At 40.4% G+C, this 19,576-nt stretch overlaps 2 protein-coding genes across 2 annotated transcripts; both read right to left on the bottom strand.

The window, feature by feature from the left end:
* Nucleotides 1-1,408: 1,408 nt before the first annotated feature.
* On the bottom strand, nt 1,409-2,152 carry LOC138901473 (uncharacterized). The gene is made up of 2 exons (XM_070189241.1): nt 1,934-2,152; nt 1,409-1,873 (listed from the first exon to the last, which is right to left on the bottom strand). The coding sequence occupies exons 1-2, from the start codon at nt 2,150-2,152 to the stop codon at nt 1,409-1,411; spliced, it is 684 nt and encodes a 227-aa protein (XP_070045342.1).
* A 1-nt stretch (nt 2,153) lies between these two features.
* LOC104114055 (uncharacterized) lies at nt 2,154-2,711 on the bottom strand. Its single transcript, XM_009624401.2, has one exon. The coding sequence runs from the start codon at nt 2,709-2,711 to the stop codon at nt 2,154-2,156; it is 558 nt and encodes a 185-aa protein (XP_009622696.2).
* Between the last annotated feature and the right edge of the window lie 16,865 nt (nt 2,712-19,576).

Here is a 19,576-nt window from a genome sequence, read left to right as displayed (position 1 = left end):
GAACCCGAATCAGTATTTTGATAGTTTCGGTAGGTCCGTATCGCAATTTGGGACTTGGGCGTATGTCTGTAATCGAATTCGGAGGTCCCTACCTTAAGTTATCGCATGTTGTCAAAATTTTAAGATTAAAGGTTTAATGACTTAAGAGATTTGACTAATGTTTGACTTTATTTATACCGTGTCCGTATTTTGGTTCCAGAACCTGGTATAGCTCCATTACTATATTTATAACTTGTCTGCCAAATTTGGTGAGAAACGGAGCTAGTTTGACGTGATTCAGACGTCCGGTTGTTAAAAAAGAAATTCTATAAGTTTTCTTAAAAATTTAATTTGATTTGGTGTCCAATTCGTAGTTCTAGGTGTTATTTTAGTATTTTCATTACGCGAGCGAGTTCGTATTAAGTTTTTGAACTGATGTGCATATATGGTTTGGGACCCCGAGGGGCTCGGGTGAGTTTCCGACGAGTTTCGAACCATTTTTGTTCAAGAACAGATGGCTGAAAATCTGGAGATTTTTTGAGGTTACTACTGTAGGCAACTCTTTTTTGCATTATTTATTCCACATAAAATTTGACAACAAAGACTTTATGGTCCTAAACCTCCACAACAGCTTTGCAAACAATGCTTTGGAGACATCAAACAATGATCTTAAACCCAGCTCTCCTTCCTCCTTTGGAAGACACAACTCATGCCATGATACCCAATGCCTGCTTCTCCCTTCCTCCTTTGTACTCCAAAAGAACCTTACAAATAGTTTATGTAAATGTTCTATGATATTCTTAGGTGGATTTAGTATTGAGAGCATGTTTATAGGCATACTTTGAAGAACACCACTTATCAAAGCAGCCTTGCCTCCAAAATATTACAGCTTCCCTTTCCAAGAATGTAATTTAGCCTTCACTTTTTTAATAAGATCATCATAATAGTCCTTCCTCCCCCTGGTATAGAATATAGGGCATCCTAGATAAGTAATAGGAAATGCACCTCTAGTGAAGACTGTGAGATCCCCAACTGTTTGGAACAGTGCATTGGCTGCCTTAGAGTGCATATAATATAATCTCTTTGCCTTATTGATCAACTGCCCTGAAATCTTCTCATAGTCATTCAACTCTGCCAAGCACTCTTGATATCACTTTGATAATGAAATTGCTTAAGCTTATAGGCCTCAAATCTAAGAAAGTTTGAAACATAGGCTTCTTTGGCAGCAGCACTAGGTTAGTGTGAGTAATAGATTTAGGCAATACAGCTCCCCCATAGAAGTGTAGCACCATATCATAAATGTCCTTGCCAATGATCTCCCAACACTCTTTATAAAAGGTACCAGTGAATCCATGTGGACCACTAGCACTTTCTCCACTAAGTTCAAACACAGCTTGTTTCATTTCTTCCATAGTAGGATATCTACAAGTTAAAAATTCTGCTCCCCTGTCACCATGGTAGGTACATTAGCTAGCAAAGATAAATCTGCAGGATCTTCCTCTTGTGTGAACTGTCTCTCATAGAACTCCACATCAGCCTTAGCCAAAGCCTTTCGATTTTCAACCCATGCTCCATTGTTGTCTTGAATCCTCTTCAGCTGTAGTTTTTTCCTCTTGCCATTTACATAATTGTAAAAAAATCTAGTGTTCCTGTCTCCTTCAGTGAACCATGTTATACCAGCCTTCTGCTTCCAATATTGCTCTTCAATACTTAGGTAACTCTTCAATTCAGCTTGAGCTTTTTGTAAAACAATTCTATTCTCCACAGTTGGCTCTTCTTCAAATAGCATCTCCTTCACCCTTACAATATCTTCCCTGATTGCAAGTTGCTTGAAAATATCTCCATAGGTATTCTTGCTCCATTTAGCCAATGCAGCCTTCACCCTCTTCAACTTCTATTTGAACATGAGGAAAAGATCATCAAGGAAGTCTGCAAACCAATTCTGCCTCACAACCTCTTTAAAGTTCTCATGCTTAGCCCAGAAGTTTAAGAACGTAAAAGGCTTAATATAGTTAGATCGTTGTTCACCATAACTCATATACAAGGGAGCATGACCTGAGCCAATTCTGATTAGGTGTTCAACTTTAATAGTTGGGAACAAATTCTGGAAAGGCAAATTCACAAGGATTCTATCCAACCTCTTGAAAATACATTCTGCAATTTGGTCTTTCATTTCACCAAGTGATGGGACTACCCTTGTAGCCTAGATCAAACAGCCTACTTGAATTCACACAAAATGCAAAGTCTTCATACTCAGGAGGATGGACTGGAAGCCCACCTATCTTCTCATCCTCATGAAGCAACACATTAAAATCCCCACCTACCATCCAAGGCAACTCCATATCACTTGCAAGGTAATAAAGACTATCCCACAACTCCAATCTCTCCAATGAAGAACATTTAACATATACAAAAGTACACATAATGTGTTGGCTAATGTCCTGGTGATACAGTTTGATAGTAACTTGCTGATGAGTGTCCATGACTATTTCCCATACTACTATAGCATCAAAAAACAACCAAATCTTCCTATTTAGCTTAGCAAAAACAACCTCCATATTGAGTCTTCTTCTATATCTTTGAATGTGTCTAGAATTCTGAAATGGCTCCATCAAAGCAACCACAAAGAATCCAAATTCCCTTTGCATATTGATCACCCTCTGGAAGGCCTGTTGAGTCTTCACATGCCTTATGTTCCAAATCAAAGCTTTGATCATCATTGGGTTTGTCATACTGACCTCTTGGGCAAAATTCTTTTAGGTTGATTTACTTCTTTATGCTATCCTTGCTTCTTTCCTTTCTTGCAGCTCTTGTCTCCAACTCTAGGAGAAAGATCTGCCTCCCTAGTTATTGACTTAAAGTTGCCAGCAACAGACTCATCTTTACCTTCATCCTCAAACTGCACTTGCCCTAACACTGTATTCTGAATATCCATAGGTACCACATTGTGTTTGATAATGTCGTGTAGAATCTGATTAGGTGACACTAATAGCACATTGATCTGAATCTGCATTGGTTGCGCAACACCTGAGGCACAAGCTACGGCAACTGCCTCAATAGCACCTGAGGCTTTATGAATAATGGACTGCTTAATTTGCTCCTGATTTATCACTTGCCTGCTCTGCTCTTTATCACAAATAGCCTCCTTAATAGCCATGAATTGAAGCTCATAAACTGACCCTAGACTAGGAGTCATTGTTGCACCAATTGCAGAATTTACTGTTCCATTGAGATCACCCATCTTACCAGTAACTGTTTGATGCTCTGACCCCACTAACTCATCTAAGACCCTTGTATGAGTGTTGTCAATAGGTCCTACTCCTAATTCATCAATCGCTTGAGCTGCAGCTGTGGAAGATACCTGCCTAGTTATGTTAGGGTTCACTGTTCCATTGCTTTTATTCATCATTGTACCTTCTCCACCTGCTCCCTCATTGCTTCTAGCTTCTTTAGATGACCCATTACCTACTCCAATTGACCCTGTTGTATGTTGCATTGTGGTTGTTTATAAAACATCAACCTTAGTTTCCTGCACTAGAGTTTCCTATAGCAAGTTCTTCAAAACCACCTTGTTGCTTTGTTTGTAGGTTGCTAGTTAGGGCATTATTTTTTGCATTTTTTTTCAGCTTCATAGTTGATCTCCAGCTCCTCTACTTCTTCCCCCCATGATGCTCTTCTATCACTTGTAGCTTCAGTAGCTCCCAATCCCCTTGAACAATCATCTCTTGTTTGTGAAGGTGTCTCTTGGCATGAGTAATTTGTGATAACATTGATGTCTTTACGAGCAGCTCCAAACCTTATAGCAACCCAGTTACTGTTCTTTCTTTTTTTTTATATCGACCTCATTCCCAATATCCTTGGGATTAGGGTTTGAAACAGCTGCCTCCTTATGAACCCCTTCTCGAGAAGGATTTGAAGTACTTTCCTTTGCCTCTAAAGTAATCCCAGTTTCCTTAGGATTAGAGCTGGAATCTCTAACCTTTTTCAAGTGATTCTTCTCCTTTGCTTTGTTTGATTCGTTTTCCAGTTGATTCTTTTCCTTTTCCTTGCCCTTATCATCTCCCTTTCCATCAGTGATTCTCAATGTTGGTTGGTCAATTTCTTTAACTTCTAAAGTAGCAAATTTATTCTTTGTTGACATACCTTGCTCCTTGACCTTATCCTCCACATTGATCACCTCTTTACCCACCGTTTCATCAATAATGTGCCCTCTTTTATCTCGTTGATATTTATTCTTCCTCTTTCGTATCCATTCTTGCCTAGCAGTATTAGAAAGTGATTTTCCCAGGACTTTACCACTAGTTAGAACTTTTGTAGTAGCTGTCGCAGTACCAACCTGCTCCTTTCCTTTGCCCTCTTCAACTACAGTTTCTTCAAATTGCCTAAGCTCAGGATTAACTACCCAGCACTCACTCTCCTTATGCCCTTATTTTTTACAAGTTTTACAATATTTAGGCATGTAGTTATACCTAATTTTAATCCACTTTGATTCTTCTGGTCCTGTCTCATCCTCCTCCTCTACGATTTTGATTCTTTGAGGAAGATCGGATAATAAATTTACCTCCACCTTAACCTTAGCACAACTAAGTTGTGTACCATTTTGTGTAGCCAAGTCAACATGTAAAGGTATTCCAACTGCCCTAGCCAAAGAAAATACGAACTCCTTACCAAAGAAGTTGGGAGGCAAGTCTTGAAAGGATATCCATGTTATGGCTATAGGAGTTTTTTCTTCAGGTTTCTACCATGGATTCCACTTGGTGCATCTCATCTGCCACATATCTCCTTGAACTTTTAAATAAAAGGATGGCTTCGACAATAATTGAATATAATCCTCCATTAATGAAAGCTTGATAAGAACATGACTATCCTCGATCAAACCAATAGAACAAGGACCCTTCAGTTCATATTGAATTGGTATTGCCTTGCATAGTTCTTGAATAACTGGTTTGCCATAAGAAAACTTGCCAAGAACAGCCAATTGTAATCCTTGCTGGGCTATGGATTGCTTCACTTCATTCTTCTTCCAACGTACAATGGGCTTTCCATGAAGATACTCAATTAGTTTTAGGGTTACGTGAGTCGACGCCTGCATGGCAGCATTTAATATTGTAAGTTTTACTAATCGCGCAGAGGAGGCTGGTCAGTGGCCGGAGCAGCCATTAATGGCTTCACGATAGCTTCGTGTGCAGTCGTCTCTTTTTGCCTATCGCTAAAGCTTAGGGTTTCCTTATGTGTTCATCCTATACTACCAAGATAGCCATTTGAATTACCCAATTTGAATTTAAAATTATGATATTTTAAAGTTTAAAGGAAGTCTGAAAATTTTAGGGACATAACTGGTATTTTTGTAATTATTTACACTAAAAAAACCAGCAATTAAAAAATCTTCGTTTTAGCACCCAAACTCATTCGGAACCTCCCGAACACAAATCATATATGCATTTCAATAATAAAATATACTACGAACCGGCTCACACACTCAAAACACCGAAAAGAGGTCATCTTAACTTGTTATTGACCATGATCAAACTCCAAATCCTTAACTTAACTAGTCTTTCAACCAATGATCCACAACACACCCGAGCCCCTCGGGACCCCATCCAATCATACCAACAAGTACAAATATATTATTCAAACTTATCCAAAGCCTCAAAACACCCATGAAAACATCAAAACAATGAATCGAGGCTCAAACACTTCAAAAGAGTGTTCGAATCTTAAACATTTAGGATTACTTCTAAACTTTGCACACGAATTCAATTCAAATATATAGACCTATCCAAAGTGTCGGAACACCAATTGGAATCCAATAACATCAAAGTCAACTCTTGGTCAAACTTATGAACTCTTAAGTTTTCAAATTGCCAACTTTCGACAAATAGTGTCGAATTCTTCTAGGAACCTACGAAACCAAATCCGAATATACGTACGAGTCCATAATCATCATATGAACCAATCGGGACAATCAAAACCCGATTCCGAGTCCATTTTCCCAAAAGTCAAACCTTGGTCAACTCTTCCAACTTAAAACTTCTAAATCAAGAGTTATTCTTCCAAATCAACCCCAATCACTCAAAAACCAAAATCGACCATACACTCAAGTCATAATATATCATATAAAGCTACAAAAAGTCTCAAACCACCTAATGAAACGCTAAAACTCAAAATGACCGGCTGTATCGTTTACAAAAAAATATAAATGGTCTAGATCACTAGATACTCAATAGTTATCGAGTTGTGTAGGAATAGATTATGAAGTAGTCCGCCTTTTTAGATTTTATATGGGGTCTGTTTGAGGATCTAGCTCAAGAGTCCAAAAAGAGCTAGTTGTACATATTTATACATGGTTAAATACAATTTTTTCGTTTGACCAAAAAAATAAATAAGAGATAGCCTTGGTTTAATTACATAATCAAAACTAAAAGAACACAAAAGAAAGCAAAGCCAACTCCTTACAATTAATAAATGATCGACCCCACTGCTTAGTGCTTATTAGTCCTATTGGACGATCTAGCCAAATACATAAGTAAATTGGAAGTTTTTGAAAGCTTAATGACCGTTCCTTTTTTTTTTAAACTTTATTTTCTTGTTAAAATCATTTCTAGGTATGATTTATCCTAAACAAATCTAGTTATCTACTAAAACTTAGTAGTAATAATATTTTTCTTTTGACAAAAAAAAAACATGATTGTTAAGTAAAGGTAAAGTAAAAAAAACTAATCCAAACTCACAAGATAAAATACAAGTTTACAGCATACGTGTTAGGATCAAACTAATCAGCAGTCATGCGGAAACTAGTAAAACAAATCTTGAACGACGATAAATCAGACAACAAAAGAGAAATATACCAAAAGAGACACAAATATTTAACATAATCCGATCAATTGACCTACGTCCACAGGTGGAGATGAACAATCTACTATACAAAAGAGAGTACAAAATATCGAGAGAACAACTTCACAAAGAGGCATACACAAGTAGCAGGCTAACAGTTGTCCCAACAATTCTCCTCTTAAACAAGACTCTCAAATACCTTATAGCTACATTATGGATACTACTAAATAAGAAGGAAGGATCCTCAATATATAGAAGTCAAAACATTTTCCTTCAAGAAAAAGGACTAGTTAAATATGAAAGAATTATATTTTTCTTTTCGTAAAAAGTAAAATCAATTATGGTAAATATATTGTCCTTCCTTCAAAGAATAGAAAAATCAAATATGGTAAACAAAATCAGTACAACATATAACATTACAAAGATGACAAAAATTCAACTGCAAGAATAATATGCGTTAGTTATTCAGTTATATCATTTGTATTTTTCACTCTTTATCAAATTCTTTAATCTATCTTTTGCAGTTCAAAAAACAAAGGAGAAGAAAAGCAGAAATCAAAATCGAAGTAAAGAGAAGACGGAAAGAGCATAGCTCGTTGATTTATAAATTATTAATATGTAATAGCCGGAGAAAACAGCTTGTCCAAAATATGAGACCTATTTCTAGAATTTTTGTTGTTATAATTCATTCACGATAAGTACTTGACAGTATGTGGTGTTTACGTCAAAAAAGAATATCAATGTCATAAAAGTGAGAATATATAATACTTAATCGTGGTTAAAAAATGGATTTTTGTATCCAAAATATTTTTATTTGATAAACATCAAGTGTCAATAAGTTATTTTTATCAATTCACTCCAGATTTGGATTGTTGGACCAACTCTTTAGAAAAATTCTTACACACTCAATTTTGTACACTAATTTAATAAATATATATCTCTACATACATTATTATCATTAAATCATGTATAATTAATGGATGCATGTTGTAACCTCAAATCACTTAATTAGTGGCGAAAATATTTTGATTTGATATAAACACCTAATGCATGCAAGCTTTTTCTCTAGCTTAGCCTAGTCAAATTTTTGTCATTATCATATAGTTCATTTTTATTCAATGTTGCGATTGTTCAGGTATTGTATTTTAAAGTATATATAGCTGCATAATACATTTCACACCTAATCTCCAAGCTCACAATTTTCTGCTTAGATGCACACATTCATTACTGCATTTATTTATGTAACTGGACAGCGAAACATATTACAGCATCATTCTTCTCCTGCAAAATTCAGAATTATTTCACCGGAGAGAATTAAATACCCACATGACAACCAGCAATGTAAATTAAGTTGGGATCTTTACACAAATAACCTGTATACGGGTAAAATCGGGGCTAATAAATATCCCGATTTTCAGACGGGTCAAACAAAGCAAGGACATGATTACATGGGATCGGAATCGAAGTTGGGAACTTCTCGTACTAAGGCCCGAACGGAGTGCTCGCTATCGGGCCCGACAAGACAACACCCCCCGAACCCGGTACGAGCTCCAATACCTCGAAAAGCACTACAAACGATTGCACACGATTAACAGATCGTAATATCCGCACCCAATCGAATATTACGGCGCAGATCTCGCATGATGTCGGTAGCGTATCAGTAATTGATGTGCAAGGAGGATTTTTACTTTTTTTAGAATTGTACTAGGGGTAAAACTTCACTACTATAAAAAGGAGAAGTTTCTTATTCAATAGACACACTGCAACATGCATATCAAGGCAATACAAACTTGTTTCTCTGCTTTCTAGTTATTGAAAAGTTTTTATTTTAATCATAGTTCATCATACGCATTTGGCGCCGAATCAAGGGTCCGATTGAGGGCAAAACTATTGTTAAGCTTAAATCTGAGCCCGGACTCAACGTCACAACTGGTTTGGTTATCCACAGTACCTTTAATTCATTTATCTAACATTCTTGATCATTTGTGTTGAATCAATCCACATATTTTTAAAACCGCGTATAAATTCAATTGTTATGCATTTTAAGGGTAAACAGTTTGGCGCCCACCGTGGGGCTAAGGATAATAGTGGTGATTTGATACAAATTTCCATAACGCACTCTATTTTACGCTTGTTCTTTAAGTTTTCAATTTCAAGTTTGCTTAAAGATGTCAAATTCTTAGCCTGCTCATTTGAACGTTGAGGCTGAATCTGGCCATCATGGCGAAAACAACAACCTGGTGCCTAGCAACAAAGTGCCCCTTCTAATCCTAACAGAGCCCCGGTTGCCGATCCAATCGACGCCAATTCACAGGTCGCCATCGATGCACATTTGCCAACTGACCCCGAAAATAGCATCCGTAGAGGCCTTCGACCAACAGTCCGAGAAACGCCTGAAGGCGAAGATGATGGGATAAGTCTGCGGCTAATCTTTGAAATGTTGAAAACTCAACAGGAGACAATAGCACAGCTACAGAATCAAGGCAACCCCTTGGTAGGGTCGAGCCCGAACGATCCCGAGAGAACACCCGAAGAAACGAGCAAACCACCGAAAGGTCAGGTGAAGCTGAGCCCGGGGCCTGCCCCGAGATAATGAAAATGCTCCAAGCTCTGACGAAGCGGGTGGAATCAGGCGAAAGAAAATTGAGGCCAACGATAAAAAGGTGGAAACATATAACTCCAGGGTCGATAAAATTCCGAGAGCACCTCCGATATTAAAAGGACCGAATTCTAAGAGGTTTATCCAAAAGCCTTTCCCTCCGAGAGCTGCACCAAAGCCGATCCCAAAGAGGTTTCGTATGCCCGATATTCCAAAGTACAATAGAACCACATATCCAAACGAGCATGTGACCTCCTATACATGCTCCATCAAGAGAAACGACTTCGAAGATGATGAAATCGAGTCGGTTTTGCTAAAGAAGTTCAGGGAAACCCTATCAAAGGTAGCAATAATATGGTATCACAACTTACCCTTAAATTCTATTGATTCGTTTGCTATGCTTGCAGATGCTTTTGTGAAGGCACATGCCGGGGCCATCAAGGTCACAACCAGAAAATCAGACCCTTTGAAGTTTAAGCAAAGAGATAACGAGATGCTCAGGGAGTTCGTGTCAAGGTTTCAAATGGAACGGATGGACTTGCCTTCGGTCACCGATGATTGGGTCGTTCAGGCATTCACTCAAGGACTTAACCCCTGAAACTCCTTGGTTTCGCAGCAGCTAAAACAAAATTTAGTAGAATGCAGTAACTTGGGCCGACATCCACAACAGGTACCAATTGAAAAATCAGAGTCGAGGACGACCAACTCGGCACCCCTTCTGGGTCCCTTTATCCCGTTAGAGCCAACGACATGTCTAAGAGAGTCGTCGATCATGAATCAAGATCGACCCGAGACTGGTATCAACCATAAAGTGGAGATCGCAGGGGAAACAGGTTCGGGCGTCACCTTACGAGGAACAAAAAGAGAAATGATCGAGGGACCAATAGCCGAGGTCTGATGAGCAAAAATGGTTTCGACAGATCACTCGGGGCCAGGGAGGCACCAAGATTGTCAGAATATAACTTCAACATCGATGATTCCAGTATCGTGTCGGCCATCGGGAACATCAAGGATACCAAGTGGACTCGACTATTACAATCTGACCCTACCCAGAGAGATCCTAAATTGATGTGCAAGTATCATGGCACCCATGCCACAGGATCGAGGATTGCAGGCAATTGAGAGAAGAAGTTGCCCGGTTGTTTAATAACGGGCACCTAGGAGAATTCCTGAGTGATCGATCCAAGAACCACTTCAAAAACAGAGACGCCAGCAAACAGACTGAACAGGCAAAACCTCAACACATCATCAACATGATCATTGGAGGGGTCGATATCCCTCAAGGGCCGATGATAAAATGCACTAAATTATCTATCATGAGGGGAAAATGAACCAGAGATTATATCCCAAAAGGGACCATTTTGTTCAACGACGAGGATGCCGAGGGCATCGTGCAACCTCATAATGATGCACTGGTAATATCCGTACTTATCAATAAATCTCGAGTTAAATGTGTGTTGATTGGTCCAGGTAGCTCGGCCAACATTATCATATCAAAGGTCGTAGAGCAGTTGGGGTTACAAGATCATATAGTGCCAGTAGTCGACTTTTCGAGTGGAGTTGAAAATTGTTATAAATTAATTTATTATAAGTATTAGAGTATATATCTGTAACGACCCGGCTGGTCATTTCGAGAGTTATAGCTCCGTTTTCCCCATTTCTGTTTTCTTTATGCTCTTAAGCTATATTATAATATATCGGGTTAGTTGGTTCGGGCCCGGAGTGATTTCGGAGTGGAATGAGATACTTAGTCTCTTATTTAGAACCTTAAGTTGGAAAGGTCAACCGGATGTTGACCTATGTGTAAATGATCTCAGATTTGAATTCTAATGGTTCTGTTAGCTCCGTTAGGTAATTTTGGACTTAGGAGCGCATCCGGAATGTGATTTGGAGGTCCGTGATAGAATTAGGCTTGAATTGGCGAAATTAGAAATTTGGCGATTTCGGTCGGTAGTGAAAAATTTAATATCGCTGTCGGAATGGAATTCCGGAAGTTGGAGTAGGTTCGTAGTGTCATTTGTGATGTGTGTGCAAAATTTGAGATCATTCGGACGTGGTTTGGTTGGTTTCGGCATCAGTTGCCAAATTTGGAAATTTAGAAAGTCTTAGGCTTGAATCCGAGAGTAATTTGATGATTTGATATTGTTTTGAGTGATTCGAAGGTTTGACTAAGTTTGTATGTTGATATATGACTTGTTGGTATTTTTGGTTGAGGTCCCGAGGGCCTCGGGGTGATTCCGGGCGGTTAACGGATTTGTCGAAGTTGGAAAATGCAGCTGAAGTTACTGCTACTGCTATTTTCGCACCTACGGAAGAAAGAGTCGCAGGTGCGAGGCCACTGGTGCGCGTGGGGAGTTCACAGGTGCGGGCAATGCTGAGCTAGGCAGGTTGCGCAGGTGCGAGTTGGAGGTCGCATCTGCGAGCCCGCAGGAGCGAAACCTGGGGCGCAGATGAGGAAAGGGAGATGCTGGACAGGCTTCGCTGAAGCTGAGGAAACGCGCAGGTGCGCTTTTGCAGGCGCAAGAATTTCTGCAAATATGCAGAAAAATGTGAGGCCAAGGCTGGAGCGCAGGCGCGAAAGATTTGACTGCACCTGCGAGCCCGCATGTGCGAGGCCTGGAGCGCAGGTGCGGAAGCTGGGGAATTAAATGGAGTTCGCGGATGCGGCGCCTCGACCGCAGGTGCGGTCCCGCAGGCACGGTCCCGCAGGCACGGAAAAAGAGCCCGCAGGTGCGAAAACCTGGGCAGAAACCATAAATAGGACATTTCGCGAATTTGGTTCATTTCCACCATTTTCAAGTCGGTTTGTGGAGCTTTTGGAGTAATTTTTGAAGGGTGATTCAAGGGCTATCAGTGAGGTAAGTTTCTTGAGCCCTAATACTCGTATATATGGTGATTTCCCATTGTTTAATCATGTAATTAGTGAAAATGAGGGATTTGGGCTTGGAAATTTTGGAGAGTAATTTAAGGATTTGAAGGACCAAACGATGTCAGATTTTGATGAATTTGGTATGGTTAGATTCGTGAGTGGATGGGCTATCTAATTTTGTAAATTTTGTCGGATTTCGAGACGTGGGCCTGGGGGTCGGGTTTGAGCCAATTTCGAATTTTGGTCTAATTTTGTAGCTTTTCCATTGGAATTCATTCCATTACCGTATATTGATGGTATTGTACTGATTGTGAATAGATTTGGAGCATTTGGAAGCCGAATCCAGAGGCAAGAGCATTGCGGGATAGAGATTTGACCGGTTCGAGGTAAGTAACGATTATAAATCTAGTCCTGAGGGTACGAAGCCCCGTATTTTATATCATTCTACTATTTTTAAAGATGCACATGCTAGATGACGGGCGTGTGGGCGTGCACTGTTGGGGACTGTGACTTGGTCCGTCCTGTAGCAACTGTAAAGTTCCATACTTTGTTGAAACTATATGATACTTTGCGCCAGTGCTGTTTGGACCCTTAGGGGCTTTTTCTTACTATCCTCTCATTGTTTTCGATTGAAAATCTATACTCAGTAATGTTTATATTTGGTTACTGCATAACTCAGTTTTATGACTCTATTTTGATGCATATAAATGTTTTGGGCCGAATGCCCGAGTGGCTTGAGAGGTTTATGACTGAGTGAGGCCGAGGGCCTGATTGTGAGGATAAGTGTGGATCGGGGCTGCCCACCTGCAGCATACTTTATCATTATAGCACGTGAGTTATCCGTGCAGCACATGAGTTGTCCGTACATATTATAACGCTAGGGCTGAAGGAGCCCCTTCGGAGTCTGTACACACCCCCAGTGAGCGCAGGTACCTGCTGAGTGCGAGTGCCGAGTACTGAGTGACTGGGAGGCATGAGTGATTGTGAGGTATGCCCGAGTGGCAAGAGTGATTGTGAGGTAAGCCTGATTGGCACGAGTGACTGTGCGGTTTGCCCGAGGGGCTATATATGAGTGATGTTTTGCCCGAGGGGGTGTTTATGATTTCATCATTTTGTTCACCTTTGCATTTTTCCTCTGTTTGAAAACTGTTGAAAAATATCTTTAAATGATTTTTAATGGAACTGGGTTTAAACGAGATATTTTGATTCAAATCCTGATTTTAAAAGCATGTGGTATTTTACTGAGATTTCCTGATATGAACGTTATATGCTTTATTGCTCGTCACTACTGCTCAGTCTTTATTTATTATTGCTAGTTACTGAGTTGGTGTACTCGCGTTACTCCCTACACCTTGTGTGCAGATCCAGGTGTAGCTGGACATGGTAGCGGTTGTTGATTATTTTGGTTGCAGATTTTCTCAGGGATAGCAAGGTAGCTGCTTGGCGACCGCAGCCCCTGCTCTTCTCCCTCTTATCTTCCTCTAGTTGTATTTAGCTATTTTCCAGGCTAAGTTAGCCTTGATATTGTTAGACAGATTGTAGTAGATGCTCATGATTAGTGACACCCCGATGTCGGGCTTTTCCTTCCGCACTTTTGTTTTGATTTGAATTCCTTTGCGAAGATTTTTATGTTAAATAGCACTGAAATTATCTTTGAAATGAAAATATCGATTTGTTTTGAGAATGAGTCGGCTTGCCTAGTTCCACAATAGGCGCCATCACGACAGGGGTTTGTTTGGGTCGTGACAGATTGGTATTAGAGCTTAAGTTACATAGGTCTCACGAGTCATGAGCGGGTTTAGTAGAGTCTTGCGGATCGGTACGGAGACGTCTGTACTTATCTTTGAGAGGCTATAGAACCCTTAGGAAAATTTCACTTTCTTGTATTCTATCGTGCGAAATTGATTCAGCTTAAAACATAACTCTTTGAATTTCTTCCACGCATTCGTATGCGCACATAAGCGCTCGGTATCAGTTGTGCATCGCCAGCTTGTGATTCTATGAATGAGGTTCGAGATGTGTATTATGTGTTTTGGTGATGGGCTAGTCTGGAAGACTTAATGCCAGGTTTAAATCGTAGCTTTGGCTCCGTAGCTTCAGTTGTAACCTGTACATTTGGACTCATATGTCCGGTAATGCCCCTACGAGCGGAATTCGTGGCTCGATGAGCGGTAGAATGGCTTTGTAATAAGTATGATGTAACTGTGGGATGTGTTAAGATGATTTGAATGTGACGAGAAATGTTTCCTTGAAATGTAAAGGAAGGCCATTGGGCGCTTGATTTTCATTTTGATATGACGTACGGTCTTGAGTGTGAATGTTTTGAAGGATCTTTCACGTTGTTAAATTTTGGGGCAAATTAAATTCTCATGTCTTGTCAATGAGTTTGGACTCAAGAAGAGTAAGTGATTGTATAATAATTGTGGTTGCGAATGGGTATTTTTGATATTGATGGCTCGAGAAAGATGATCTTCGAAGAGACTTAGAGTCGGTAACATTTTATTGGTTAAGGTGCGACAGAGATACATTTCTATTTGATACAGCAGTTGGGTAGCAAAGTATGAGGGAAGACATGACGGGAAGTGTTTCGCGGTGATTGAAGTACTAGAAGGTCAAGTAGGAGAAGTAGAGGTTGAGAAGTTTCTTAAAGGAGATATTTTAACCAAAGTAAGAGTGGCAGATTAGCATATGATTTCACTAGTAGGGTAGTCGTGCGCCTTGAGAAAGTGTAGAATGGTTTGGAATCATGTTAGTATGTGAATCGGCCCGCAGACTCTATTTGGAGTAATGATTAGTGTACAAAGGAAAAAAATGAATATGGCAGAAAGGAGTGTGTTTGAAATGAATAGAGGCGTGAAGATCTGATTATCGTGTCAGGTGTAATATGACATGAGTTCAGAAGGTATTGTTGACGTACAGTTGATGTCAATAGGGAAAGTGCAGACTTATACAAATGGTGGGCGAGCATGAACTCAGGAGAATTTACGGATTTAGTGGTCGTTGCACTCAGTGCAGTGTCATTGGAAGATGTCGGTAAGGAATTCCACATGTGGGTTATCTCCTGTGTGCAGCTAGCGGTGGCGTGATGTTGATGAAGCTTTTGCGAGGAATATTACTTGTTACCCGATAGGAGGTCATGTGTATGATTTTGGCTGGAGATTCAGAATGTTCATGAAAGGCTTAATAAAAGACTTTGAGAAGTCTGGCAGGTTAACGGTGCGAGACCTTGGTAATTGAGAAGGAGAAATCTTTACGGGTTCTAGTTTTATATAATTACAGCTTAAGGCTAAGTGGGGGAGTCTGCTATCGACGAGTTGATTGCACGGTTATGGGTCGTATTAGTTTCGGTTCGGGGTATACCGGTAAATCAGTTATGACTTGCAGAGGTCGAGATCGAGGATGACTCGGGTAAAGGTATTTCTGGACACAAGTTGTATTATACTCTATGGTTATAGGAGGACCATAAAATAATTGAGTGGTTATTCACAGAGAATGTAGTGTACATGGAGCGGAAATTTGCTCTATTACGTAGGAGTGTGGGTTACTCATTATTCCCTTGGGTGTTGGTGTGCTAATGGGGCACAGGTCATTTTGGTCCGTTTGGTCGGTTAATTCGAGAATTGAGTAGAGTGGATGACTCTCGAGAATGGTTCCAATGGATTCAGATTTATTATTATGGCTAGAAAACTGGGAGTTGCATTGAACGGTGTTGAGACTCTTGGCATCTTATATCATTGTGAATTATGAATTTCAGTATCAAGAAGGTGAAGGAAACAGTTTTAGGTTCACATAAAGTCTCTTCGGAGTAAGCATTTTTGGTTGTGGAACCTTTGGGATACATAAAAAGGGAATTCGGCGGCTTATAAGCCTTAGGGCGGCGTGATTCTATGCTAGAGTTCGTGGGGTAAGTTTTAGTTAAGGATAGTAGTGTTCTAACAAGGAAAAAGTAGCAATTTAAAGGCAATTTAGAAAGAACGTGGAGAAATAGGACAGCTTGGTAGTAGGTTGGGTTAGCACAGTAATGGGTATGATCGATACTTTGGGTACTTATGATGTGGCTAGTATCTACAGGTGTTTCGTGGCAATGCTCTCGAATTTGGAAACCTATGTGGCTTGGTGGAGTTGGAGGAATTCAGTTCAGATAGTTTGGTTATGTGCGAATGGATTTTAAAGTGTTCATGATGGGTTCTACCATGGTTTGAACCGAATATTTTCTACCGATGTACGGAACGTGTTGTGTGTTATGATTTCCTCCTAAAAAGAAGCAAGAAAGAGGTTTCTAACTAATAAGGTATGTAATTTGCTAGTGACTCAGAGTTGATAATCGAATTCTTATGTTTGTCATATGATGGCATAACATATGTGGTGTGTTGTGCGGGAATAGGATTTACATGTACAAGGTCACAGTTCAGTTTTGAAGGGAAGGACATAAATACTTAGGCAGCATGAACGGTTTCCGATGACTAGGTAAATGATATTACTATCTGGTATAGCTTGATGAGAGTGTACATTTCAGAAGGGGCAGTGTGTTTTGATTTATGGGTACTTCACTGGTATTGCGGCACTCTCCTAGTTGATCGACTGTTGATATTCAAATTTTTGCGAGGTGGCACTGAAGAATTTTTTTTACGTATTTCTCGTGGGATGATTGTGTATGAGAGAGGTGTTAGGCATTCGGGCAGTGGAGGTGGAATCAAATATGGTGATTCATGTGTTCTATGGAATTGGAGATTGGGAGTTCTCAGGAGCAGATTGTTTCATGGTTGTGGACTGTGAAGTTGTGGCCGAAGCTAGTCAGATGATAGAAGGTATTATGATTCCGTCATTGTGGACTTTCGGAGGTTGTTTTTCTATAGGTGGCTGACCATAGTTGATTTGGGGCCCATTGGTAGGCCCAATTAGGATGTGTATTCTACACCGAGCCGGATTGATTGGCTCCATACTGCTATTGTTGAAGGATGTGCCATTCGGTTGATGTAAAACTTATTCGTGTTCTGAAATAATCTGTGAGTTACTCTTCTACGCTACGAGGAGTTGTGATTTGTTTATTATATGCACATATGGTGCGGTTCTATTGTGGCCTTATAGCAGAATTTGAGCAAGAATAGTATTGGATATTGCTTGGTTGATGGCGTATTGGTCATGTTCTTTCGGGTTTTGTGTGGCATGGTGTCATTTGCTTCTCTGTGGTTATGGTAATGCACTTTGGGTACTTGATGTCGAATTGCGCATGGTTATTGATTTTAGCAGGGTGGCTTGAGGTGTTTCATATGGACCAGTATTTGGATAGGGTCGCGTATTGCAGCAGAGTTATGTGAAAATATGATCCCTCATGTAAGATTCGTGTGTTATGGTTCTACAGAGTGTGATGGGTTCATAGCATTGCATCGGGGTGGTACTCGTCGAGCTTCCGGAACGGTTCTCCTGTTTGGGTCATTGTTACGATTGGGTACATTTAGAATATTGCTATCTGGTGCACGGATTGCACGGGTTGTGGCTTTAGATTGTATTGATGTGTCATGTCACTAGAGTGGTCATGTTGAATGAGCCGAGATCATTGGGCCTAGAATGAATGGTTATGAATTCGGTATGTTTCTTTCATCATCGGCAGTGTACGAAGGTTTTAGAACGAGGTTTTGTCTGATACGAGGTTTATTACTGGCACTGGGTTGATTTGAGCCGATATTGTGATTAGAAATCATTGCTTCGAGCATTCGAGCTATGCAGTATTTGAATTTGAGTATTGGAGTTATGATTACGGCTTTTGGTACAGCTTGTTCAGATGTATACGGTATGTAGATGCGAACTTCTGATCTTATAGGAAATTTCAGATGTTGGAAATTTGATTCGAAGGTTTGTGGTCTAGGTTGAATTGAGAAATTTCAGTTATGCTGTGCTATCAGACCTGTATGGGATAGGGTGATGGGGGATTACCCTTGGAGTGCATGGGAAGGTTACACAGCCATTTCTTGGCTTTTGGAACAACTCTCGGCACGTTCGAGGATGAACGTATGTTTAAGTGGGGGAGGATGTAATGACCCGGCAGGTCGTTTCGGGAGTTATAGCCTCGTTTCCCCCATTTCTGTTTCCTTTATTCTCTTAAGCTATATTATGATATACCGTGTTAGATGGTTCGGGCCCGGAGTGGTTTCGGAGTGGAATGAGACACTTAGTCTCTTATTTAGAACCTTAAGTTGGAAAAGTCAACTGGATGTTGACCTATGTGTAAATGATCTCGGATTTTAATTCTAATGGTTTCGTTAGCTCTGTTAGGTGATTTTGGACTTAGGAGCGCGTCCGGAATGTGATTTGGAGGTCCGTGGTAGAATTAGGCTTGAATTGGCGAAATTAGAAATTTGGTGATTTCGGTCGGCAGTGAAAAATTTGATATTAGGGTCGGAATGGAATTCTGGAAGTTGGAGTAGGTTCGTAGTGCCATTTGTGATGTGTGTGCAAAATTTAAGGTCATTCGGACGTGATTTGGTTAGTTTCGGCATCGGTTGCCGAATTTAGAAATTTAGAAGTTCTTAGGTTTGAATCCGAGGGTAATTTGATGATTTGATGTTGTTTTGAGTGATTCAAAGGTTCGACTAAGTTTGTATGTTGATATATGACTTGTTGGTATTTTTGGTTGAGGTCCCGAGGGCCTCGGGGTGATTCCGAGTGGTTAACGGATTTGTCGAAGTTGGAAAATGCTGTTGAGGCTGCTGCTACTGCTATTTTTGCACTTGCGGAAGAAAAAGTCGCAGGTGCGAGGCCGCTGGTGCGCGTGGGGAGTTCACAAGTGCGGGAAATGCTGGGCTAGGCAGGTTGCGCAGGTGCTAGTTGGAGGTCGCATCTGCGAGCCCGCAGGTGCAAAACCTGGGGCGCAGATGCAGAAAGGGAGATGTTGGGCAGGCTTTGCAGAAGCAGAGGAAACGCGCAGGTGCGGAAGCTGGGGAATTAAGTGGAGTTCGCCGATGCGGCACCTTGACCCGCTGGTGCGGTCCCGCAGGCGCGGAAAAAGAGCCCGCAAGTGCGAAAACCTGGGCAGAAACCATAAATAGAACACTTCGCGAATTTGGTTCATTTCCACAATTTTCAAGTCGGTTTGTGGAGCTTTTGGAGTAATATTTGAAGGGTGATTCAAGGGCTATCAGTGAGGTAAGTTGCTTGAGCCCTAATACTCGTATATATGGTGATTTACTATTGTTTAATCATGTAATTAGTGAAAATGAGTGGTTAGGGCTTGGAATTTTTGCAGAGTAATTTAAGGATTTGAAGGACCAAACGATGTCGGATTTTGATGAATTTGG

This window comes from Nicotiana tomentosiformis, chromosome 11 (genome assembly GCF_000390325.3).
Source record: "Nicotiana tomentosiformis chromosome 11, ASM39032v3, whole genome shotgun sequence".
Lineage (NCBI taxonomy): Eukaryota > Viridiplantae > Streptophyta > Magnoliopsida > Solanales > Solanaceae > Nicotiana > Nicotiana tomentosiformis.
Note: the sequence above shows the minus strand (reverse complement) of the source record. Positions and strands in the feature narration are given on the sequence as shown.

Excerpts from the sequence above, each read along its gene's own strand:
- LOC138901473 (XM_070189241.1), bottom strand. The coding sequence starts at position 2,152 with ATGAAAGACCAAATTGCAGAATGTATTTTCAAGAGGTTGGATAGAATC. Across the intron at positions 1,874-1,933 it reads AGCATGAGAACTTTAAAGAG|AAGTTGAAGAGGGTGAAGGC; the intron begins GTTGTGAGGCAG and ends ATGTTCAAATAG.
- LOC104114055 (XM_009624401.2), bottom strand. The coding sequence starts at position 2,711 with ATGACAAACCCAATGATGATCAAAGCTTTGATTTGGAACATAAGGCAT.